At 45.3% G+C, this 26,588-nt stretch overlaps 1 protein-coding gene across 4 annotated transcripts in view; it reads right to left on the reverse strand.

Annotated features, from left to right (window-relative positions):
• FBF1 (Fas binding factor 1) overlaps positions 1–26,588 on the reverse strand; it is a 145,834-nt gene that overhangs the window by 45,888 nt on the left and 73,358 nt on the right. For 3 of the 4 annotated variants that reach the window (XM_040329970.1, XM_040329968.1, XM_040329969.1), the window contains 5 exons: positions 13,288–13,374; positions 13,107–13,204; positions 12,068–12,111; positions 4,472–4,567; positions 4,127–4,227 (listed from right to left, as the gene is read on the reverse strand). In XM_040329970.1, coding sequence (XP_040185904.1) covers positions 4,127–4,227; positions 4,472–4,567; positions 12,068–12,111; positions 13,107–13,204; positions 13,288–13,374 — 426 coding nt within the window. The remainder of the gene's footprint in view (positions 1–4,126; positions 4,228–4,471; positions 4,568–12,067; positions 12,112–13,106; positions 13,205–13,287; positions 13,375–26,588) is intronic. The other variant, XM_040329971.1, reaches the window with a different exon arrangement.

Here is a 26,588-nt window from a genome sequence, read left to right on the forward strand (position 1 = left end):
GCCTTTAAAGGTATTCAGGTTCAAATCTATGTTTACTGTTTTTTTTTTTTCATATTTTTATTCCTTTGTATTTCCCTTTCTCAGCCTGACTCTTTCCCCTAATTTCCCTGCTTATCCCTCATCTTATGTTTTACTGTTCACCTCAGTATACTCTGTGCAATATACAGATATTATGTATAATCAAACAAATAAGTACTAAGACTCAATCCTTTGTTATAATTTAATGTCTTTATTCCTTTTGGTAAACATTTTTAAACCACTTTATTACTGGGCACTTAAACCCCCTTCGTGCCCAGACCAATTTTCAGCTCTGACGCATTTTGAATTAAAATTGTGCGGTCATACAATGCTGTATCCAAATTTTTTCCCACAAATAGAGCTTTCTTTTGGTGGCATTTGATCACCTCTGCGGTTTTTATTTTTTGCGCTATATACAAAAAAAAAAAAAAGTCAGAAAATTTTCTAAAAAAAAAAACGTATTCTTCTACATTTTTTTTTTTTTTAACAAAAATATCGCAATAAGCATATATTGATTGGTTTGCGCAAAAGTTATAGCGCCTACAAAATAGGGGATAGATTTATGATTTTTTACTAGTAATGGCGGCGATCTGCGTTTTTTTTGTCAGGCCTGCGATATTGCGGCGGACATATCGGACACTTTTGACACAATTTTGGGACCATTCACATTTATACAGTGATCAGTGCTATGAAAATGCACTAATTACTGTATAAATGTGACTGGCAGGGAAGGGGTTAACACTAGGGGGTGAGGAAGGGGTTAAATGTATTCCCTGGGTGTGTTCTAACTGTGTGTGGAGGGGGACTGACTGGGGGAGGTGACCGATGCTGTGTCCCTATGTAAAAGGGACACAGCATCGGTCTCCTCTCTCCCTGACAGGACGTGGAGCTCTGTGTTTACACACAGAGATCCACGTCCCTGCTGTTACCGCCGATCGCGGGAACCTGGCGGACATCGCAGCCACCAGGCACGCGCATCGGCTTCCCAGCGATGCGCCAGGACAGTGTTTCCCCGCTGCGTGTCCCCAGCGGCGCGCGCCAGGAATGTAAATAGCAGGACGTCCACCCGCCACTTGAGAGCCGCGCTGTGGACGTCTTTCGTCTATAGCGCGGGTCTCAAGTGGTTAAACAGATGTCATTCTGAACCACACTGTAGACAGAAAATTCAAACCCCAATAAGAGCGAAGGCATTGTGCACAGTTTGGCCCCTTTCACTGGGACATTCCGTCAGTCTGTTTTTCATCCGTCCGTTGACAGATGAAAAACGGACAGCAATGCATTCCTCTGGGCAAATGAATATAAACAGATGATCACCTGTTTACATACGCGTCTGTTCAAGTCCGTTTTTTTTTTTTAATTTAAATAGAATAGGTCTCTATTTTTGTTTTGTTTAAAAAAAATGGAAGCGGACCTAAATAGGTTCATTTTTGCATTGTTTGTTAGGTGCAGGCACACATCAGTCTGGGTTCACACTTGTGTGATGACAGATATTGCATGTGATTGGCACCGCATTGCTGTGCAGATTACATGCGATGTCTGTGTGATGCAAATTCTGCCATACAAATTGTATGGCTGAAATTGTATCCGCATCAAAATGGTGCAGGACCCTTTTTTTGGCCCGCACTGGAATCGGATCTCATGGGTGTTTACACTCATGCGATCCGATTACTGCACCATTTGACAGTTCGCACTGCGATCTAAGAACTGATCTGGGGAAGTCAATAACTTTACATTGACACGACCAGCGGTTCGCAGAGGGCAGTGTGAACCAGTGTACGATTCAGGTGCGATGCAGGAACTGGCACTGAATCGTCGGGTTTCCCGCATTACACCAGTGTGAACCCAGCCTAAGCATTCTAACAACCAGTGACTCATCCCTGCTTGTTTTGTAATCAAAAGAGGTTGCATAAAAAAATAAAAAACATGGCATGAAAAAAAATCGATACCAGACCCTTATCCGTGCATGCAGCCCAGCAGGTCTGGAAAGGGAAAGGGTGAGCTTTTTTTTTTTATTATTATGGCTAGGATACATAAAAATTTAAAAATAGGATTTTTTTTGTCATACTTACCTGTAAAATCCTTTTTTTCGAGTACATCATGGGACACAGAGTCAGACTAATATTCATTACCTGCTCATTACCTTTTGGGACGCCCCAGAGCAATAGCATTGAGCGGAGGAATACACCCTGCCAAACAATAGCCATCAGAACCTGTACAGCAGCCCACAGTACACTGCAGCTGAAAGCCCAATCCTCGGCTGCTTGAACATCCACTTGATAAAATTCTGTGAATGTATGAACTGAAGACCAGGTAGCAGCCTTACAAATCTGAGCCACAGATACCTGATGGCGAAAAGCCCAGGAGGTTCCTACACCCCTGGTAGAATGAGCTCTCATCCTAAAGGGAGGAGCTTTATGTTTAGGACCGCAGGCCTGAATGACCAACTGACGGACCCAATTGGCAATGGAAGCTTTAGAAGCTGCCTGCCACTTCTTTGGTCCTTTTGGTAAAACAAAAAAGGAGTCTAGCAGATCTAAACCAATAAACCTTGACTGCCTGGACACCGTTCAAAGAACGCAGTCGTCTCTCTTCCGCCAAACATGGCTGAGAGAAAAAAGAAGGCAAAATAATGTCCGGAATTAAATGAAAGGCTGACACCACTTTTGGCAAAAAGGATGGAACAGGTCGTAACACGACTCTGTCGTGGTGAAGGATCAAGTACGGTTCCCTGCATGAAAGGGCTCCGACCCTTCTAGCCGAGGTGATAGCCATCGGGCAGGCTAGCTTGTGTGACAGCAAGTCTAATGGAATTTCCTTAATAGGTTCAAATGGTTGCTTCTGTAACACAGACAGCACCAAGTTTAAGTCCCAAGGACACATAGGTGACCTAATAGGGGGAAGCACATGAGTTTCCCCCTGTATAAAGGTTTGGATCAGTGAATGGGAGGCTAAAGGCCTTTGAAAGAATACTGATAGGGCCGAAACGTGACCTCCGATTGTACTCAAAGCCAATTTGATTTCTACAGCTGACTGTAGAAAAGAGAGAATTCTCCCAATCACGTATTTCCTTGGATGCCATTTTTTGGCTTCACACTAATCAATACAAGTCTTCCGGACCTTATGATAGATTTTTCTACTAAAAGCTTTTCTAGCATTCACTACTGGTCCCAAGATGCCACAGTCCTTTAACACCCTGGCTTCAATGGCCATGCCTTCAAATTTAGAGACTGTAAATTGGGGTGGAATATAGGACCTTGAGACAGTAGATCGGGGCAACGTGGAAGCGTCCATGGCCCGTCTATTGTCAGTCTCACAATCTTTAGGAACCAGGGCCTTCTGGGTCAGGATGGTGCCACCAGAATGACTGGAGCCCCTCTTTCCGTATCCTGCGCAACAAGTGTGGGAGGAGAGGGATCGGAGTGAAAGCATAAACCAGGGAATACTGGCTTCATGGAACTATCAGAGCATCTGCTTCAATTGCCAAAGGATCTCTTGTTCGAGACACAAAATGCTGTAGTTTGTTGTTGAACCTGGATGCCAGTAGGTCGACCTCTGGCCATCCCCAACATTGGCAAATTTCCTGTAACACCTCTGAGTGTAGGGACCATTCCCTGTGTTCTCCTTATATTGCTTCCTTTGTGTAAAATCGCTGGTGTTCCTGCAGGTTCCCTGCTTTCCTATTACAAAACTGACCACACTAAGCAGGAGAGCACAACGTGGTCAGTTCTCTAGCTATGCTGGAAACGCAGTATGCTCTCCTCCAATGATCAGACTTGTGCTGATACGTCCCTGCTGCACCAGCGATTCAATGAGCAGATCAGTGTGCGGTTGCTTCTCCTCCTCCCAGCTCTTATGCAGCTGAGAACAGAGGGAATTTGATCACTTAAAAAAAGGGGAAAAAAAGCTATTTATAATGTTTTTTTATATCTTTACAAAAAAAAATTGTAAATATATAAAAACATTGTTTCATTTTGATTTTAAACTGAATGGGTTGTTTTACAAGGTCATCATTTACAATCACTTTAATACAGTATATAATGATTGATGTACACAAGTGACTTTTTTCTAGCTGTACATTTCTTGGTTTTATTTGTTTCTTGTGCCATACCTTTGTGCGTTTTCTATGAGCTCCATATCTTCTTTGTGTCTTTGTTGCAGTGTTTCTAATAACATCTTTTGCTGTTCCTTTTCTAGCTGAAGCTTTCTGATCTATCATAAATGAAAAAACAAAAAAACACAATGTTAGCGCCTTCCTTCTAGATATACAAAAAAAAGGATTTTTGTAATCACCGTAAAATCCATTTCTCTTTCGTTCATAGACGGACACAGCCTTCATTGACCTTAGGGTTATGCTTCTTCCTGGTAGGAAGAAGCATAACCCTAAGGTCAATGAAGGCTGTGTCCGTCTATGAACGAAAGAGAAATGTCAATTTGGATACACCTGAAAAAGTACCTGGGCCTCCAGATCCAATATCCTGCCCTCTGACTGCAGCATCTCCCTTTGGGAGTTCTTGTCATTTTCTAGTGCCCTGAACATAGCAGGAGCAAGCTGCAAAAAGAGAGAAAAAAAATCATTATTCTGAGCAGTATTGCTGGGTTCTTTGGTAAAACAAGGTTATCTGAGCCCAGGGCCGGACTGGGAATAAAAACCAGCCCTGTAAAAAAATTCATACCAGCCCCACAGCATTATTATACCAGCGTAACAGCATAGCGTCATTATTTTCTTGTTCACGAAAGGGAAAACCATAAATTTTAAAGCACATTTATTGAGTGTATTATATATAGAGAAGACAGATATAAATACACATAGGGCTTTATATTTATAAAAGCAAATTTCAGTTAAAAGTGGTAAAAGTGGTCAATCACCAAGGAGGACCCTAGGAACTCAGAACGTGGGAGGGACCATCTTCGGCAGAAAGAATACACTAAGGTAAGGGGGGTGGGTTACTGATATAAGGGGGAAACCTTTATATCAGTGCCCCCTTACATTATCGTATTCACTTCCCCTTTACATCAGTGACCTCCCTCAGACTGGCCTAGCGGTGCTGTCACTGACCTCCTCTCAGGTGCACTGTGCACGGCTCAGTCAGTCGGCTCCAGCTTGTTGGCTCTAGTTTTATCCTATATAGTAGACATGTGCATTCGTTTTCGTTAGAATGCATTTTCGTCCGAAAATCAGTTTTTTCCGTTATCGTTTTAACAAACTAACGAAAGTGCAAGAAACGAAAACCGAAAGATCCGACATAAAAAATGCTTTATTTTCGTTTTCGTTGCGGTAAAAATTCGATATAGAGAGATTCGACATTATAGGGAAAAGATTCGACATCATAGAGAAAAAAATCGACATTATAGAGAAAAGATTAGACACTATAGAAATAATAGATTCGACATTACAGAGAATAGATTTCGATTTATGAGAAAATAGATTCGACATTATAGAGAATAGATTGGACATTATTACTAGTCATACAACATTAGAATTCTTGTAGGCGGAATATTCTAATGGAAATGTACGATTCAACGTAAAGATTCGACGTTCCGTCGAATATTTGTTTGTCCATTTGACAGAAACCAAAAAGATTCGACGTTCCGTCGAATATTCTTTTGACCATTCGACAGAAACCAAGTATTATTGGATTTTCGGACGAAAGCTATTCCCCCAACGAAAAACGAATTAAATCAAAACGATTTTCGGGAGTAACTAAATAAATGTATTTTCCAAACGAAAACGAAAAAACGAAACGAAATATTCCAGTCTGCACATGTCTACTATATAGTCTCCTCTCCACAGTCCACACACATTTGACTTCTCCCATGACCCCCATCCCAGCGGTGCTCCCACTCTTGACTCCTCTCCAGACTCCCTCAGAGACTGCAGACATGATACAGGAGATGGTCAGAGACTGCAGACATGATACAAGAGCTCAATGCAGCCTCATCAGTGCCCATCAAATGCAGCCTCATTGTGCTCATCAAATGCAGCCTCATTGTGCTCATCAAATGCAGCCTCACTGTGTCCACCATTACAGCCTCGCTGTGCTCATTAAATGCAGCCTCACTGTGCCCATAAATGCAGCCTCACTGTGCCCACCATTGCAGCCTCACTGTGACCATAAATGCAGCCTCACTGTGCCCATAAATGCAGCCTCACTGTGCTCATCAAATGCAGCTTTACTGTGCCCACCATTGCAGCATCACTGTGCTCACCATTGCAGCCTCACTGTGCCCACCATTGTAGCCTCACTGTGCTAATCAAATGCAGCTTTACTGTGCCCACCATTGCAGCCTCGCTGTGCCCACCATTGCAGCCTCGCTGTGCCCACCATGGCAGCATCGCTGTGCCCACCATTGCAGCATCGCTGTGCCCATCATTGCAGCCTCACTGTGCCCATTATTGCAGTCTCACTGTGCCCATCAAATGTAGTCTCACTGTGCCCATGAATGCAGTCTCACTGTGCCCACGAATGTAGCCTTACTGTGCCCATGAATGTAGCCTTACTGTGCCCATCATTGCAGCCCCTCTTATGCCCCATGTCTGCAGTCCCTGTCTGTGGGAAGGTGTGTTGTTGATGCCCGGTACAGTACCTTCCATGCCAGCAGGATATCCATGATCGCCATCAGCAGGCTGGGTCTGTTCTCGTATTGGATAGGGACAGTGCTCCTTCCAGAGGATCTGTGTGCTGTGAGATGGAGTGGTCCCTGGCCACCTGCACCTTCAGCCGTCCTCATTTTCTGGCCCAAGTCAGCCTGTCCTCTGGTCCTGGGGAAGTGAGAGCACTGGGTGGAAGCTGGAAAACGGAGAGCACTGGTGTGGTTGGAGAGCACATGGGTGGGGGCAAAGAGCAGGGGGTGGTGGAGATCACAGGGGTGTGGAGCGGAGAGCGCTGGGAGGGCTTGAGAGCACCAGGGGGGAGCCAAGAGGAACAGGGGTGGAGGGCACGGGAGGCTGAGAGGGGGGGCTGGAGAGCACTAAGGGGGCTAAGAGTGTGGGGGTAAAGAGCACTGGGGGGATCTTGAGATCACTGGGGGGGGGGAGAAAGAACAGGGGTGAAGAGCACCGGGGGGGTATAAAGAGCAGGGAGGAGTGGAGAGCACTGGGGAGTGGAGAGCAATGGGGGGGGAGCTTGAGAGCACCAGTGGGGGCCAGAAAAAAACAGGGGTGGAAAGTACGGGGGGCTGGAGCGCACTATGGGGGGCGGAGAGCACTGGCGGGGTTGGAGAGCACAGGGGTGGGGACAAAATGCAGACGGGAGCGGAGAGCACTGGTGGGGTTGGACAGCACATGGGAGGGGACAAAATGCAGGGGGGAGCGAAGAGAGCACTGGAGGGGTTGGAGAGCACGTGGGTGGGGGCAAAATGCAGGGGGAGCGGAGAGTGCTGGGGGGGGGAGCTTGAGAGCACAGGGGGGGGGGCAGTAAAAAAACAGGGGTGGGGAGTACTGGGGGGGACAGGGGTGGAGAGCAGGAATGGAGAGCACTGGCGGGGGGGACAGGGGTGGAGACCACTGGGGGGGGGGACAGGGGTGGAGACCTCTAGGGGGGGAACAGGGGTGGACAGCACGAGGGGGGGGGACAGGGGTGGACAGCACGGGGGTGGGAAACAGGGGTGGAGAGCGCTGGGGGGGACAGGGGTGGAGAGCACTGGGTAAAGAAACAGGGGTGGACAGCACGGGGGAGAACAGGAATGGAGAGCACTGGTGGGGGGTGACAGGGGTGGACAGCATAGGGGAGAACAGGAAGGGAGAACACTGGCGGGGGACAGGGGTGGAGACCACTGGGGGGGAACAGGGGTGGACAGCACGGGGGGGGGAACAGGGATGGAGAGCACTGGGGGGGGACAAGGGTGGAGAGCACTGGGGGGGGGCAAGGGTGAAGAGCACTGGGGGGGGACAAGGGTGAAGAGCACTGGGGGGGGCAAGGGTGGAGAGCACTGGGGGGGACAGGGGTGAAGAGCACTGGGGGGGACAGGGGTGAAGAGCACTGGGGGGGGGGGACAGGGGTGAAGAGCACTGGGGGGGGCAGGGGTGAAGAGCACTGGGGGGGGGACAGGGGTGAAGAGCACTGGGGGGGGGACAGGGGTGAAGAGCACTGGGGGGGGGACAGGGGTGAAGAGCACTGGGGGGGGACAGGGGTGAAGAGCACTGGGGGGGGGGACAGGGGTGGAGAGCACTGGGGGGGGGGACAGGGGTGGAGAGCACTGGGGGGGGAAACAGGGGTGGAGAGCACTGGGGGGGGGGACAGGGGTGGAGAGCACTGGGGGGGGAAACAGGGGTGGAGAGCACTGGGGGGGGGGAACAGGGGTGGAGAGCACCTGGGGGGGGACAGGGGTGGAGAGCACTGGGGGGGGGACACAGGGGTGGAGAGCACTGGGGGGGGGGACACAGGGGTGGAGAGCACTGGGGGGGGGACAGGGGTGGAGAGCACTGGGGGGGGGGACAGGGGTGGAGAGCACTGGGGGGGGGACAGGGGTGGAGAGCACTGGGGGGGGGGACAGGGGTGGAGAGCACCTGGGGGGGGGACAGGGGTGGAGAGCACCTGGGGGGGGACAGGGGTGGAGAGCACTGGGGGGGACAGGGGTGGAAAGCACTGGGAGGGGGGACAGGAGTGGAGAGAACTGGGGGGGGGGCAGGAGTGGAGAGAACTGGGGGGGGACTGGAGAGTGTGGTGGGGGAGCTTCAAGGAGAACCTGATAGGAGGAGAAGCAGGGGGCTGCATATAGAGAAAATTAGCTTTCTATATTCCTCCATACAGCCGCGGAATGCTTGATTCTCCCCCTCTCACTCCTGCAAGCGATCAGCGGCTGTATGGAGGAATGTAGGCAGCTAATTTCTTCTATATGCAGCCACGCTGCCAAATCCGTTCCTCCTCCTATTAGGCACATAGGGCAGGCTGTACTGGCATCTTGCATGTATCATCACTGACTGAGCTGGCTGGCCTCTGGCTCGGTCTGTGTTCGGAGGTGACACTGTAACACGGTCGCGCCCCCCTAGACCGGCTCATGTGATAGTAGATAGAATCAGTGTTCAGCCTATCACATGAGCCGGTCTAGGGGGCGGGACCGTGTTACAGCATCACAGCCAAACACAGACCGAGCCAGCCAGCTCCGTAATAATACACAGGAGCAGGAGAGAGGGGACAGACCGAGGGGACAGCCCCGCAACTGAAACCGGCCGCAGAACAGGCAGCCTACCGGGAGATCTCCCGGTAGGCCAGTCCGGCCCTGTCTGAGCCTATAAAGAACCCTTAAACTCTAATTTGGATGTTAAAATTGTAATAGGGAGTTCAGGTAGTTACTTTAAATATAATGCTAGCTGGTTTTCAAAAAACATCAAGTAGTGCTAATGCATAGACTTCTGAAGTTCAATAACCGCTTTTAACCACTTGTCTACTACTTCCTGCCCAAGCCATTTTTAGCTTTGAGCGTACTTTGAATGAGAATTGCGCGGTCATGTAACACTGTACCCAAACAAATTTTTTATAATTTTCTTCACACAAATAGAGCTTTCTTTTGGTGGCATTTAATCACTGCTGTTTTTTTTTTATATATTGATGTGTGTTTGCATACTTTAATACAACGTCTATGAACATTGCTATGTTTAAGTACTTGGAGCCATCTAGTGACCAAATACTGGTAATGCAGAGAGATGTTTTGTTTATTTTTGTTGGTTTCCTTGGAGACGAGGACACACAGGGGAAAACCATCCCGGTTGTTGGGGCAAGTGATCTGAGGGTGCCTGAGGGACGGCGGCCGGATTCCAGAGACCGAGAGACACTCATCCGAGCATTGGAGGACCAGATCCATCCAGCAGAGCTGAACGGAGCTGACGGAGAAGCAAGTTGCAGTCACAGGACAAAAGTTACTACCCGGAGCTCCGATCCAGTGGGTGAGCGGGTCACGACCCACAGTTTGCCAAGTTCCACATGCAGTTAGACTCATATACAGGCCTCACTGGGATTTATAGCTCCACAGAGGAGCAGAGAAACTGACACTGAGAAGGCTTGAGGCCTATCTACTTTGACGTTTCAATCGATTTAAAAAAAGTTGTTGCAGTTACACCAGGAGCATTTTCACTTCAATTTGACTCATCAAAACTGTGGATTACCAATCTCAAGGAGTTACTTTAGCTAGCGAAGAAAAGAAGATCCAGGACTAAGTACTTTAAGTGAGATCTCACGCATCTATATATATAAAACTCAACGTGTGTATGTATGTTCCAGCATCACGTCCAAACGGCTAAAGATATTAACATGAAACTTGGCACACATGTTACTTATATGTCAGCAACAAACATAGGATAGGTGGTTTAACCCTTACCCACCCCCATTTGCCATGGTCGGGGTTTTTCTTTAAAGTCCCATTCAACTCTATGGGAAATACATGTTACTTCATAACTTCCAAACGGCTGTAGATATTTCGATAACACTTGGTCACATGTTACTTATATGTCCACTTAAACTATAGGATAGTTAATTTATCCCTTAACTACCCCCATTTGTGAGGGTCGGGGTTTTTGTTTAAAGTCCCATGCAAATCAATGGGAAATGTATGTTCCCACATAACTTCTGTACGCCTGGAGATATTTCAATAATACCTGGTACACATATTACTTATATGCCAAATAAAAATATATGACAGTTAAATTAACCCTTACCTACACCCTTATATAAAAGATGGGTATATTTATATTACTATGATTTTCCTCCCCAAAAGGTTAAGATAGGAAGACCGGGCAACGCGGGGTATTCAGCTATTAGCTTATAAAGTAGGGGGAGCTCCCAGGTATAAACCTATGTATACTGTTTTCAAAAAGTTTATGTTGAAATCAATTGTGCTGTCATCTTACGTTGGGATGACAGCACAATTACTGTAATCATTTTTTTGCATATTTCACAGTAAAATATATCTCTGAGTCGCATATTGACGGAATTTGCCTTGACTGATGTATGGCGGCATAGGAACCCTACTGCCAGGGTATATACTTGCCACTCAACTAGCCATGCTACCATGTCTAGAAAAGACTACATACTCGTTTCTAAAATGCTGCTTACCAAAGTGTCACTGGGGTGGGATTTGCACCTAGGGCTCTTTCAGACCACACCCCATGCTGGATGCTAATGTACCTTTTGAACACAGCCCCCACCCATGTGTCGAGGCTTAATCCATTTTGGTTATCGGCGTTGACGGATCATAGCTCTATAGAAAGGAAACTACAGTTTTTCTTTACTGAAGGCCAAAGTTCCCTCTCGTTTAACTCCAGGTGGGACGCGTTTAAACTCCATGCCCAAAGAATACTAAATACTAGGATAACTAGACTCAAAACTTCATCCAAAGTGATAGTGCGCATGTCTGAAGATAAATTACAGGAATTGGAGGAAGCCTATAATACCCTTCCCTCACCTGACAATTTAAATAGAGTTAAGCTGCAGACCCAAGTTGTATCTCAGTTATATTTGGAAAAAGCCAAACAACGGTTGTTCTTTTGTAAAACGCAGGTATATGAACATGGGGAGAAGGCAGGGAAGATGCTAGCTTATCTTGCTCACCTAGATGATAAGCCGCCCATGGTAGTCTCCTTAGCTGATCTGGATCGATCCGTTGTCACGGATCCCCCTCTGGTGGCAAGCAGGTTTCTTAGTTTCTATGGGGAATTATATAGCTCTCAATGCAACCACACATCCCAGGAGATTCAAACTTACAGTTCCCACGTCTGAGCTCGGAATAAGTTTGGATGTTGGATGCTCCTATAACTACTCAGGAAATTGCCACGACGCTCTCCCAACTGAATAAATCGAAGGCACCCGGGTTAGATGGTCTGCCCTTGGAATTTTATTCTACATATTCGGAAATACTCACCCCCTAAGCTGAAGGCCTTATTTTACTACATCTTTGAATTAGGCATACTTCCCCCTTCTATGCAGGAGGCTCAGATTATAGTCCTCCCTAAGTCGGGCAAAGATCCCCATTATCTGGAATCGTACCGACCCATATCCTTGTTGCCAATGGATATAAAAATACTAGAAAAAGTTTTATCCTCTCGTTTAAAACCCACCTGAATTTGTTCTCTGTGAGTATCTGAAGGTCCAGCTAAAGGAACTAGAAAACAAGAATGCACAAATTACTATATATCAAAATTGAGATAAAATATATATTAAAAAAAAAAAAAAAAAAAAAAAACACACAGAATTGTTGATAGCATCAGCATTTGCTTTAAAAAAGGTTCATTTTGAATAGTATACTGTGTATGTGATTAAGCGCTAGCAAGATAAAAAAAACTTAAAATGGCAAGTTAACCTTTGAATGAAAAATGAAAAAGGTGAACTAACTCCAAATATCCAGGCTACCCCGCCGGACCCCTGCACATAGCAGCTGTGATTCCTTGTAGCAGTCTGTGCACCAAAATACACAAAAGGTAGTATCTATCATAGGGCTCACAATGTCAAGCGCTCGCTGGTTTGTATGACCAATGAGAAGCACCTCTCTCTTATGGGACCCCTTACCAGAAGATGATGCACTTCTCATTGTTCAGCACAGCCACGTGGCTGCAGTGATCAGCGTGCCTCCCTTTTAATTTATTTTCCCCCATAAACAGCTGAAATATAACAATGACATTTTTTTTACATTGTCAAGAAGCTGAAATAATTCAAGCCCAATTGAACCCTCTTAATTTAATACTGTAATGCAGTCAGGTTGCATATACATATGCGATCTATAGGCTATGTATCAGGTTAAAAGCAGCAGCACTAGGAGAGTCAGATTGCTACTATCAAACATAAGCAGCAGTCCTACTCTCTAACAGCAGCACTTAACTGTTTCAAACATGTAAAAACAAGAGGTGTATATATTTGCAAATTCACAGTATTTTATTTCATAATGTGCTATGTGCCATTTTGTCTAATGGAGGCCTTCAAAAAGCACTTGGTGCATTTTGCATAGCCGACAGGAAACTGGCTACAAATAAAATGTCTGTCCTCAAGAGCATTTTTTGTTACTCTGGAAAGCTCATGGAAATATACACTAGCATAAGTTTGATGTAGATCTAAAAACAACTTAAATCTTCTGTCCCTTTTCTTTAGGATGGAGAAGTGTACCTGTCTCAGGGCTTCCCTTAGGTCTAGGAGCTGCAGGATTAATATAAGAATGAAGTGAGGACGTTCCTTTCCTAGGACTTTCCCAAGGTAGAGGGGTCCTATGAGGAAAGATGAACATGAAGTAGTTAGTTTACATGTTATAGATTGAAATCTTTGTGAAAACAAATACAACAATACACACCAAGATACTTCTGCTGCAGCTGGTACAGCCTCATTAACTGTGCTGCCAAGACGGGGCTGCTGAGTACTCACTAATACTGCTGGGGCCCTGAAAATATAAGTTACAACAAACTTTACATAATCACTCGTATTAAAAAAAACAAAAAACAAAAAACAAAAAAAACACCACAACAACAACAACAAACACACACACACACACACACACACACACACACACACACACACTCTATTTCTTCTAGGTATTGCTAAGGGAAGATTACCATTTCGGCAATGCAAGCAACATATATTGGCGTTTTGCGGTGCCATTCATTTTAAATAGCAACCCCAATGTACTAAGACAATGCACCTGCTCTATAGCACAATACAATGCAAGGTAGTGCATTACAAAAAAAAAGTGTGTGATTTGGGAACTCTGGGGTGTGTTGCAGCTCAAAACTAATGGGCTGCCTTAAAGCCTAAATTTAGTGCCTAGAATTTAAAGCATGAAATCAGCACAAGGTGTGCTGCTAGATGCAGTTTGAGAAGAAAGCCTCTGTTCCCTACCCCCATACCCTACAGCCGTAATCTTCTGGGACTGCAGGAAGCCAAGGGACCTGTCACATGCACTTATCAAGAGTGCCAACTATGCCCACCCTTTTCCACCCACCTTCACTATTCATACTATAGCCATAGCTCCAAGCTGTCCCTGATTTGGAACAAAGTCCCTTATTTTGGTCTGATCTAGTTGTATATATAGTTGTATATAAACTGTACTTTTTATCTTTTTATCTTTCAAAAAGTGCTTTCCGGTGCTAAACCTTTCATCCAATTTCCAATTGCTGCATTTACAAATTTTAAGAGCCAGTATAAAGGAATAGTAATGATAAAAATAACTACATAAAAAAGGCACTTGTGGGTCTAATCATTTTTTTTTCTTTTTTGTAGAATTTGTTTTTAACCACTTCCATACAGGGCACTTACGCACCTTCCCGCCCAAGCCAATTTTCAGCTTTCAGCACTGTCGCACTTTGAATGGCAATTGCGCGGTCATGCTACACTGTACCCAAACAAAATTGGCGTCCTTTTTTCCCCACAAATAGAGCTTTCTTTTGGTGGTATTTGATCACCTCTGCGATTTCTTTTTTTTGCGCAACAACTAAAAAAAAGACTGAAAATTTTGAAAAAAAATTACGTTTTTATTTTTTTCTGTTAATTTTTTTGTAAATAAGTAAGTTTTCTCTTTCAATTACGGGCACTGATATGGCGGCACTGATGAGATGGCACTGATGGACATCAATGAGGTAGTACTGACGGGCACAGATAAGGTGGCACTGATTGGCGGCACTGATGGGCACACATAGGCGGCACTGATGGGCACATAGGCGGCACTTATGGGCACATAGGCGGCACTTATGGGCACTCATGGATGTCACTTATGGGTGGCACTGATGGATACTTATGGGTGGCACAGATGGGCACTGATAGGTGGGCACTGGGCACTGATGGACACTGTGGGGTGGCACTGATGGACACTGTGGGGTGGCACTGATGGACACTGTGGGGCTGCACTTATTTTTCCTATGTTGCCAGTCAGTGCCCATTTGTGGGCACTGACTGGCATCTTTTTTTATTTTTTAATGGTTGTGTTTTTCTTTTTTTTTTGAGACTTTGTTTTTTTTTGTTGCCCTTCCCTGGTGGTCCAGGGTGGGCTTCCCTGGTGGTCCAGTGTGGCGATCCGAGGGGGGGCTGCGCTGATAAACAATCAGCGCAAACCCCCGTCAGGAGAGCCACCGATAGGCTCTCCTCTACTCGCGTCTGTCAGACGCGAATGAGGAAGAGCCATCAACGGCTCTTCCTGCTTACATCGTGATCAGCCGTGGTTGGACACGGCTGATCACGTGGTAAAGAGCCTCCGTGAGAGACTCTTTACCGAGATCGGTGTTGCGGGGTGTCAGACTGACACCCTGCAACAACGATCGCCGCGATGCGCGCCCCTGGGGGCGCGCAGCGGCTCAGAATCCTGAGGACGTCATACGACGTCCGGTCAGGATTCTACAACCACTTTGCCGACGTCAATTTGTCATTGGCGGGCGGCAAGTGGTTAAACACTTCAGTTCCGAAAGGTTTTCCCCCCTTCCTGACCAGGCTATTTTTTGCAAAACGGCACTGCGTTGCTTTAACTGAAAATTGCGTGGTCATGCGACGCTGTACCCAAATAAAATCAAGGTCCTTTTTCCCCACAAATAGAGCTTTATTTTGGTGGGATTTGATCACCTCTGCGGTTTTTATTTTTGTGCTATAAACAAAAAAAAAAAAAAAAAAAAAAAGCATTGTCAATTTTAAAAATATATACATTTTTTTATACTTTGCGCTATAAAACCTATCCAATAATTAAAAAAATAAAATAAATGTAAAAAACAAAATCGAATTTCTTCATAAATTTAGGCCAATGTGTATTCTGCTACATATTTGTGGTAAAAAAAATCCCAATAAGCGTATATTGATTGGTTTGCGCAAAAGTTCTAGGCCCAGATTCTCAAAGGAGATACGACGGCGTATCTCCACATACGCCGTTGTATCTCCGAGTCTGAGCCATCGTATCTATGCGCCTGATTTATAGAATCAGTTACGCATAGATTTGTATTAGATCCGACCGGCGTAAGTCTCTTACGCCGTCGGATCTTAACTGCATATTTACGCTGGCCGCTAGGGGCGTGTACGCTGATTTACGCCTAGAAATATGTAAATCAGCTCGATACGCGAATTCACGAACGTACGCCCGGCCGACGCAGTACAGATACGCCGTTTACGTTGGGCTTTTCCCGGCATAAAGTTACCCCTGCTATATGAGGCGTACCAATGTTAAGTATGGACGTCGTTCCCGCGTCAAATTTTTAATATTTTACGTTGTTTGCGTAAGTCGTCCGTGAATGGGGCTGGACATAATTTACGTTCACGTCATAACCAATACGTCCTTGCGGCGTACTTTGGAGCAATGCACACTGGGATATGTCCCCAGACGGCGCATGCGCCGTTCGTTAAAAACGTCAATCACGTCAGGTCACATAACATTTACATAAAACACGCCCCCTTGTGACACATTTGAATTAGGCGGGCTTACGCCAGCCTATTTACGCTACGCCGCCGCAACTTACAGAGCAAGTGCTTTGAGAATACTGCACTTGCCAGTCTAAGTTGCGGAGGCGTAGCGTAAATAGGATACGTTACGCCGGAACAAAGATACGCTCTTCTACGAGAATCTGGCCCATAGAGTCTACAAACTATGGGATAGAATCAGCGATTTTTAGCGGGACTGCGACATTATGGTGGACAAATGTGACACTAAGTGACATTTTCTGGGGACCAGTGACACCAATACAGTGATCAGTGCTAAAAAAAATTAAATGCACTGTCACTGTATAAAAGGACACTGTCAGGAACCATGAATCAGACAGACAGAAAATGCAGTAAAAAAAAAAAAAAAAAAAAAAAAATCACACCTTTTTAACCACTTCCCGCCCGGCCTATGGCCGATTTACGTCCGGGAAGTGGTTATGAAATCCTGACAGGACGTTCTAGAACGTCCTGCAGGATTTCATGCCGCGCGCGCCCGTGGGGGCGCGCATCGCGGTGATGCGGGGTGTCAGTCTGACACCCTGCATCTCCGATCTCGGTAAAGAGCCTCCGGCGGAGACTCTTTACCACGTGATCAGCCGTGTCCAACCACGACTGATCACGATGTAAACAGGAAGAGCCGCCGATGGCTCTTCCTCACTCGCGTCTGACAGACGCGAGGAGAGGATAGCCGATCGGCGGCTCTCCTGACAGGGGGGGTTAGCGCTGATTGTTTATCAGCGCAGCCCCCCCTCGGATCGCCACACTGGACCACCAGGGATGCCCACCCTGGAGCACCAGGGTGGGCAAAAAAAAAAAATGACAGAAAAAAAAAAAAAAAAAAAAAATGACAGAAAAAAAAAAGCATAAAGAAAAAAAAAAAGATGCCAGTCAGTGCCCACAAATGGGCACTGACTGGCAACCTGGCAAAAATCAGTGCTGCCACCCCAGTGTCCATCAGCGCCACCCCAGTGTCCATCAGCGCCACCCCAGTGTCCACCAGTGCCACCCCACAGTGCCCATCCATGCCCAGTGCCCACCTATCAGTGCCCATCTGTGCCACCCATAAGTATCCATCAGTGCCGCCCATGAGTGCCCATCTGTGCCGCCTATGAGTGCCCAGTGCCGCCCATGAGTGCCCATCAGTGCCGCCTATGTGTGCCCATCAGTGCCGCCTATGTGTGCCCATCAGTGCCACCTATGTGTGCCCATCAGTGCCGCCTATGTGTGCCCATCAGTGCCGCCTATGTGTGCCCATCAGTGTCGCATACCAGCGCCGCCAATCAGTGCCACCTCATCTGTGCCCGTCAGTACTACCTCATCGATGTCCATCAGTGCCATCTCATCGGTGCCCATTAGTGCCGCCATATCAGTGCCCGTAATTGAAAGAGAAAACTTATTTACAAAAAAATTTACAGAAAAAAATAAAAACTTAATTTTTTTTCCAAATTTTCAGCCTTTTTTTAGTTGTTGCGCAAAAAAAAAAAATCGCAGAGGTGATCGAATACCACCAAAAGAAAGCTCTATTTGTGGGGAAAAAAGGACGCCAATTTTGTTTGGGTACAGTGTAGCATGACCGCGCAATTGCCATTCAAAGTGCGACAGTGCTGAAAGCTGAAAATTGGCTTGGGCGGGAAGCTGCGTAAGTACCTGGTATGGAAGTGGTTAATATAGTGGTAAAAATGGTACAAATAGTAAACGTAATCAAAACATAGCCAGGGTTCGGTAATCAAAGCAGGTAGTCCGTGCAAGCCAGTAAAATCAGGAAGCCAGATATCAGAGCAGTCGGAGACAGCAACCAGAAGGGACGTCAGCCAGGCAAGTCTAACACAGCAGAGAATCTACAGATATGTTGACCAAGGTGAAGGCATGGGATAAATGAACCAGGCAGTTTAAAATAGCCAAAAGGGGCTGGCTGACAAGCAGGAAATGATCACCAGGTCAACTGTGGGTATAGAATTGGGTATATGGAATTGTACGATATTTTAATTTTTTATGGTTGAACTAGATGGACGTGTGTCTTTTTTCAACCTGACTAACTATGTAACTATGTAACCAGGTGAGGCACTGTAGAATGAGTGCTGGAAATTAACCGACAGCTGAGCACAGAGAAGGGAGGGCTGAGCCCATCCCTGACAGTACCCCCTCCTCAATGACCCTCTCCCTCGGAGGGCCACCAGGTTTGAGGGAAAAAAATCTATGGAAAGTACGGATAAAGACAGGCGCACGTACGTTCAAAGATAATACCCAAGAGCGCTCCTCCGGACTATACCCTTTCCAATGAACCAGGTACTGTATGCGCCTATGGAAGTCAATGATTGATTGCATCTCATACTTTTCATGGTTCTCAGCCTGAACCAGGCAAGGACGTGGTACCGAGATGTTGAAGTGTTTGCACACCAAGGGTTTTATTAAGGAGACATTAAATATATATGTTAGAAGGAAGGTCTAATGCGTAAGCCACTGGGTTGATCTTAGGGAGAATACGGAAAGGCCCAATAAACCATGGCACCAGTTTCAGTGAGGAAATACAGAGTCAGAGGTTGCGAGATGACAGCCAGACCCAACCTGGTAGGCAAGACGCAGGTAGGCGCCTGCAAGTCAGCATGGAGTCTGTACCTATCACTGGCATGTTGCAAGGACTCTTGGACCTGTACCCAAGTGGAACCAATGCCACGAAGATGTTCCTCTAACGCAGGAATACTTTGAAGAGCAAATGAGTCAGGCAACAAGGATGGTTGGAAACCATAATGCGACAAAAACTGAGAAAATCATGAAGTGGTATTGATGGCACTAATGTGAGCAAACTGCGCCCAAGGTAAGAGGTCTAACCAGTTGTTATGGTGGTCAGAATTATAGCAGCATAGAAACTGCTCCAAGGCTTAGTTGGCTCGTTCTGCTGCCCCATTGGACTGTGGGTGCTACGCATAGGAGAAGGAAAGCTGAATTCCCCACTGTGCACAAAAGGTTTGCCAAAATCTGAAGACAAACTGGCTACCCCTGTCCGAGATAATCTTGGGTAGCCCATGTAATCAAACGATCTCCAGAGAATAAACGGACGCCAGTTCTTTGGATGTGGGCAGCTTCTTAAGTGGAGTACAATGTGACATTTTCGAGAACTGGTCAACCACCATAAGAATAACTGTGTTGCCCTGGAAGTTGGGTAACTCTACAAAAAAATACATAGATAGGTGGGTCCAAGGCCTCTCTCCATTGGGTATGGGTTGTAGGAGACCCACTGGAAGATGTCGTGGCATCTTACACTGAGCACACACGGAACAAGTGGCTATGAAGGCGGCTACATCCGCACAGAGAGATTAGGCCACCAAAATAGTTGGGAAATTGCCCAAATGAGTTTATTCTTCCCTGGGTGGCCAGCAGCCTTGGGAGAATGGCAAGTCTGGAGCAAAGCAATGTGGAGACTCTCAGGAACAAAGCAGCGGTCACAAAGTTTCTCTGGAGGAGAGCGAATCGGAGTAGCAGGAATTCTATCACCCAAGGGTGAAGTGAAACTGGTATGAACACTGGCCAAAATACGATCCGGAGGTATCAAAGGAACAGGAAACGACAATCTTGGAAGCAGAGGAAAACTGTTGCGACAATGCATCAGCCCTTACATTCTTGCTACCGGGTAAGAACGAGACTATTTAATTGAAGCTTGACAGAAAAAAAAAAAAGAGTCCATCGCGCCCTTTCTGGGAGATAAACGTTTTGCCTCAGACAAGGTGAGATTCTTGTGGTCAGTCAAAATGAGACCCGGCACAGTGGTACCTTTGAGGAGATGTTTCCATTCTTTAAGGGCTAAAATGGTCACTAAAAGCTCTCTGTCCCCAATCTCCTAATTGCATTCCACAGGAGACAATTTCTTTGAAAAGTAGCCACAAGGATGCAAAGCGCTCTCAGAGGTAGGATGTTGAGACAGAAGGGCATCAACTCCAGTCTCAGATGCATCACCCTCAAGAATCAAGGGCAACATGGGATCAGGATGTGCCAACACAGGAGTTGAAACAAAGGCAGCCTTGAGAGACTCAAAGGCTTTTATAAAATCAGGAGACCAATTCTGTGAGTTACTGTCCTTTATGGTCATATCAGTCAGGGGTTTTGTTCAGAGAAGAGAAGTTACGAATAAACTTCCAATAATAAATTGGCAAAACCAAGAAAAAAAGTTGTAGCGGACGTAGACCTATGGGTCGAGGCCACTGTAGAACTGCAGCTAGTTTCTCTGGGTCCATCGAAAAACCAGTAGTAGAAATTACATAACCCAGAAATGTAACCTGTTCACGATGGAACTCGCACTTTTCCAACTTGCAATACAGGTTATTATCTCTCAGCCCCTGTAGCACACGGAGACATATGTGAGGTGGTTCTCTAGGGAATTTAAATATATGAGAAGGTTGTTGAGATAAATCACCACACATTGCTACAACATACAGTGCCTTGCAAAAATAGTCACCCCCTTGGCTTTTTACTTTTTTTGTTACATTACAGCCTTTAGTTCAAAGTTTTTTTTTAATCTGAATTATATGTGATGGATCAGAACACAATAGTCTAAGTTGGTGAAGTTAAATTAGAAAAATAGACATTTTTCATAAGTAAAAAAACTGATAATTGGCATGTGCATATGTATTCAACCCCTTTGTTATGAAGCCCATATAAAGCTCTGGTGCAACCAATTACCTTAAGAAGTCACATAATTAGTGAAATGATGTCCACCTGTGTGCAATCCAAGTGTCACATGATCTGAAATTACATATACACACACCTTTTTGAAAGGCCCTAGAGGCTGCAACACCCAAGCAAGAGGCACCACTAACCAAACACTGCTATGAAGACCAAGGAACTCTCCAAACAAGTAAGGGACAATGTTGTTAATAAGTACAAGTCAGGGTTAGGTTATACAAAAAAATCCAAATCTTTGATGATCCCTAGGAGCACCATCAAATCTATCATAACCAAATCGAAAGAACATGGCACAACAGCAAACCTGCCAAGAGACGGCTGCACACCAAAACTCACAGACCAGGCAAGGAGGGTATTAATCAGAGAGGCAGCACAGAGACCTAAGGTAACCCTAGAGGAGCTGCAGAGTTCCACAGCAGAGACTGGAGTATCTGTACATAGGATGACAATAAGCCATACGCTCCATAGAGTTGGGCTTTATGGCAGAGTGGCCAGAAGAAAGCCATTACTTTCAGCAAAAAACAAAAAGGCATGTGGGAGACTCCCAACATGTATGGAGGAAGGTGCTCTGGTCTGATGAGACTAAAATTTAAACTTTTTGGCCATCAAAGAAAAATGCTTTGTCTGGCGCAAACCCAACCCAACACATCACCCAAAGAACACCATCCCCATAGTGAAACATGGTGGTGGCAGCATCATGCTGTGGGGATGCTTTTCAGCAGTCGGGACTGAAAAACTGGTCAGAGTTGAGGGAAAGATTGATGGTGCTAAATATAGGGATAAAAAAAAATGAAAAGCATTTATTAAAAAATGAAAAATTAGCATGATATAGTAGAAAAGGGTGGGAGCAACTAGAAAAAGTAATATTTAAGCAAATTATACTTCAGCTTTAAAGTAGAACTGGCAAATTTTGCATTTCCATTTTGGATACAGTAAAGGAGGGTTTATAACAGTTTTTCTTGTTGCCATCTTCCTCCAGTTGGGGGAGATCTCCCTTTCTTTCCAGTCCCAGACCCACAACAGAAAGAGAAAGAAAAACCCTCCAAAGTGAGGGAATTCCCTCTCGTAGTCACTGGGGTCAGAAGAACTAGTTTCCCACTGGAAGATTTCACTACAATTCATGTTCTGATGATTCATTCAAATGTGGGATTTTCTTTCACTCTCACTGATAATCACCAGAACAAACAGAGAAGGTAAATCTCACTAGTAGGTATGAAGACTACAAAAAAGAAGACCTTACAGGCATTCTTAATCCCTTTCCACTCCATCAAAAACTACCTTCACCCATAACCAGTAGGAAAAACTGGAACCTTTGTTAGGTTTGGATTGTTGGGGCGGTTATACTCACTTCTGGTCCTAAAGGCATTGGTCATCAGAGGGAAGGAAGTGAGGGAACAAAATCAACCCAAGATGAACCCAGACAGCATAAAAACACCACACAGAGGTCATCACCTTTCTACACACCTCCCAAAAATAAGAAAAACTGTTCAAGTGCGCTTTAAGGCCCCGTACACACGATAGAATCCATCCGCAGATAAATCCCAGCAAATGGGTTTCTGCGGATAGATCCTATGGTGTGTACACGCCAGCGGATCTGTTTCCGCGGAGAAATCTCCTCTGGGATGGATTCCAGCAGATCGGATATTTGCTGTGCTGCACAACATATCCATCTGCTGGAATCCATTCCAACGGATGGATCCGCTCGTCTGTACAGACTTACCGGATCCATTCGTCCAAAGGGATTCCCCGCACGCGTCGTAATGATTTGACGCATGCGTGGAATTCCTTATATGACAGCGTCGCGCCCGTCGCCGCGTCATAATCGCGGCGACGGCGCGACACGTCATCGGCAGAGGATTTCCGCGCGGATTTCAATGCGATGGTGTGTACACTCCATCCCATCGAAATCAGCGGATATCTTTGAGAGGATTTATCCGTGGAAACGGTCCGCTGGACCGTATCTGCGGATAAATCCTCTCGTGTGTATGGGGCCTAAGCTTTCACTACCTGAGACATGTTTTCATTTAATTTTGCACACTTGGTAAAAGTATGCATTTTTAACTTAAAAATATATGTATATTTCCAGAACATATTTCCTTTTTTTAAATTCAATACTTTTTTTATTGTTTCCATACAAATACAAAACAGAAAATATAAATCCATATTTTACACTCAGTGCATTTTATTTGCATACAAAAAATTAGTTACAAAAGCTAAAAATATCCATCAATCCCAACCCCTCCCTCCTATCTTACTTTTAAAGTGTATACATGTTTTTAATCCTGTTCTTTTCCTTAAATTGTTCTTTACCAGTCTTTCCTTAATTAAAGTGAGCGGCCTATTTTACCAGTGCTCCCATATTGCATTCATTTTTTTAAGGTTACCACATCTAATCCATGTTCCCCTCTCCTTCCCTATTGTGCTGTTCATTACATTAAGCCATTCCGCTACTGTGGGTGGATTTTGTGCTTGCCATTTTAGTGCTATCAATTTCCTCACCTGGAACAGACATCTTATAGCTGCTTCTAATATATCCCACTGCCCCATTCTCTCCTCAATGCATCCTAATAGGCAAACCCTGGCTTTGAGTTCCAGAGTAATTCCAAAGGTTGCATTTATAATGTCCAGAATCTTAACCCAATATCTATGCAATTTTGGGCATTTCCACATCATATGGATGAGATCCCCTGTATTTTGACATCTGGGACATTTATCATCTGACTTTCATCCAAATCCATATAATTTCTTGGGGGTATAATAAACCCTGTGGAGGAGGAATAAATAGGAGACCCGTTGTGACGGGGCTAGTGAAACTACTGTCCCCAGTTCCAATATCCTGTCCCATTGGTCATTCGTTATGAGGCCAATATCCTCCTCCCACCTCTGTCTGTTCCTGCTTAACTTCTCTTTTCCTATTAACTGATCACTGATCCGTTCAAATAATTCTGAGATAAGACCCTTCAAGACCCCCATCTTGATTAGTCTTTGGAGATGCGTGAGCTTTTGCCATCTTACCGGCTGTAGCTTAAATTGGGCTTGTAGTGCGTGTCTGACCTGCAAATAGGTAAAAAACATGGAGTTTGGAATGCTATATTCACTACTTAGCTCTGAGAAGAGTTTTAATGTGCAACCTGTGTACAGTTGTGCCACTCTGGTTATCCCACGTTTATCCCATGCTTTTAGTTTCCCCATGGCCATAATTTCTTTTAAGTTATTGTTTTCCCATAATGGAGAATATTCTGTTAGTCCTTTATAGCCCAAAGCTAATTTTCCTGCTTGCCATATTCTTGCCATCATTTTTACTGTTGGGCTTTTTACCAAGAAAGAGTTGGCCTCTAAGGTCTCTATTACAGATCTATGTGGGGACCCTCTTAGTATCATTTTCCCACTCGCGTTTCCTCCCCCCTCTATGCTACACCCCCCCAAATGCTGCAACTGTGCCGCCAAGAAGTAACTATAGGGGTGTGGGACCGCTAGCCTTCCTCTATTTGTTGGTAATTGCAACGTTCGGAGACTAATCCTTGCTTTTCCCTTTTTCCAGATTAGGGGCCTAAAGAGGGTCTCTATCTTCTTAAACCATTGGTTATCAATCCATACTGGGGAGTTGTGAAGTATATAAAGCAATTGTGGCATCCAGATCATTTTGATGAGATTGCTGCGGCCGGCTACCGACAGTGGCAGGTGTCCCCATATATCCGCTTTGCGTTTAAATTTACCCAGAAGTGGCACTAGATTATTATTTATAAATTGTTCTGTGTTACGTGTTACCACGATTCCCAGATACTCCATCTTCTCCCCAATTTTTAATTGAGGGATTCCTATCCCATCCATGTTGCTTACCGGGTCCACTGGTAAGAGTGTTGATTTTTCCCAGTTTATTACCAGGCCCGAGAATCGTCCGAACGCTTCTACTGTTTGAACTGCAGTTTTGAGGGAGGTTGTAGAATTGCCCAAAAAAAGGAGGATATCGTCCGCATAAAGCGCAACTTTTTCCTCCTCTCTGGAACCCCTGTATTTCCTGTCTAGCTCTAATTGCAGTCGCCAAGGGCTCAATTGCCAGGGCGAAAAGGAGGGGGGGACAGTGGGCATCCCTGTCTCGTTCCCTTTTCCAATTCAAACGACTGTGAAACTTCATTATTTATTTTTATTTTGGCCCTTGGGGAATTATACAATAGCTTTATCCATTTAATAAAAGATGGACCAAACCCAAACTTCTCCAGAGCGTACCAGAGATAGTCCCACTCCAGACTATCAAAGGCCTTGGTGGCATCCAATGATAGGATAGATCTATCTCCCGCACTCTCCGTCGGAGTCTGTAAGTTTAAGTACAGCCTTCTTATGTTTATACTCGTGGACCGATTTGGAATAAATCCAGATTGATCTGGATGTATTAATTTCTGAATATATTTATTTATTCTCGTTGCCAGTACCTTGGCCAAGATTTTTACATCTGAACAGAGCAAAGATATCGGTCTATAAGATGATGTATCTAGTTGATCCTTCCCTTCCATCTGGAGCACTATAATAATTGCTTCTAACATTGAGGGGGGTAGCTTTCCTCTATCGCCCAGTTCAGCGTTTTTAGTAATTCCGGGAGCAGCACCTCACCGTATTGCTTGTAAATCTCCGCTGGTAGGCCATCTGGCCCTGGGGACTTTTAAATTGAAAAGTCCTTTGACTGCCTGTTGTAGTTCCAATAATGTAATTGGGGATTCCATAGCATTTCTGTCCTCCTCTGATAGAACTGGGGTTCCTATTTCTCTGAAGAATTCTTCCATTTGCACTTTAGCTTCCCCCTTTTTTGATCTATATAGATCTTTATAATATACTGCAAATGTGTCTACTATTACAGATGTTTCAGATGATATCCCACCTCCTACCGTCTTGACTATTAGAGGGCGCCATATTAGTTTTCGCTAGGAGGGCCAAAGTATGGCCCACACTTTCCCCTTCCGAAAAAGCGCTCTGCTCCTGAAATAGGCGCTTATTTTCAACTTTCTTGTTTACCACCAGCTTATATTCCTGTTGCTTCTCCAACCATAGCCTTTGTTTAGCCAGTGTTGGATTTTCCACATATTGCTTTTCAGCCTCTAGAACCTCTTCCCTGATTTTCTCCTCCCATTCCCTAGAGTTCCTCTTGATCTTAGCTACCTGCTGGATCAATATACCCCTGAGGAATGCCTTAAGGGCGTCCCACACCACTCCCTCCGATGCCGTCCCTGTGTTGAAGTCCAGGAATTCCCTTAATTTGATGCCAATTTCTTCTGGCTTTCCCATCACTTCTAGCCAGAAGGGACTTATTTTCCAATTACTTGGAGGACATTTTTTCCCTGTGCTCAGTGATAGCACCAGAGGGGAGTGATCAGAAACCCCTCTTGGATAATAGGATATTTTACTGACTGCTTGTAAACTTGCACAGTTTCCCAGGGCCATGTCTATTCTTGACAGTGTGGAATATGTACTTGAAAAACAGGAGTACTGCCGCAGATCTGGATGTTTCGCCCTCCAAATGTCCCACCACCCAACCTC

This window comes from Rana temporaria, chromosome 12, assembly GCF_905171775.1.
Source record: "Rana temporaria chromosome 12, aRanTem1.1, whole genome shotgun sequence".
Lineage (NCBI taxonomy): Eukaryota > Metazoa > Chordata > Amphibia > Anura > Ranidae > Rana > Rana temporaria.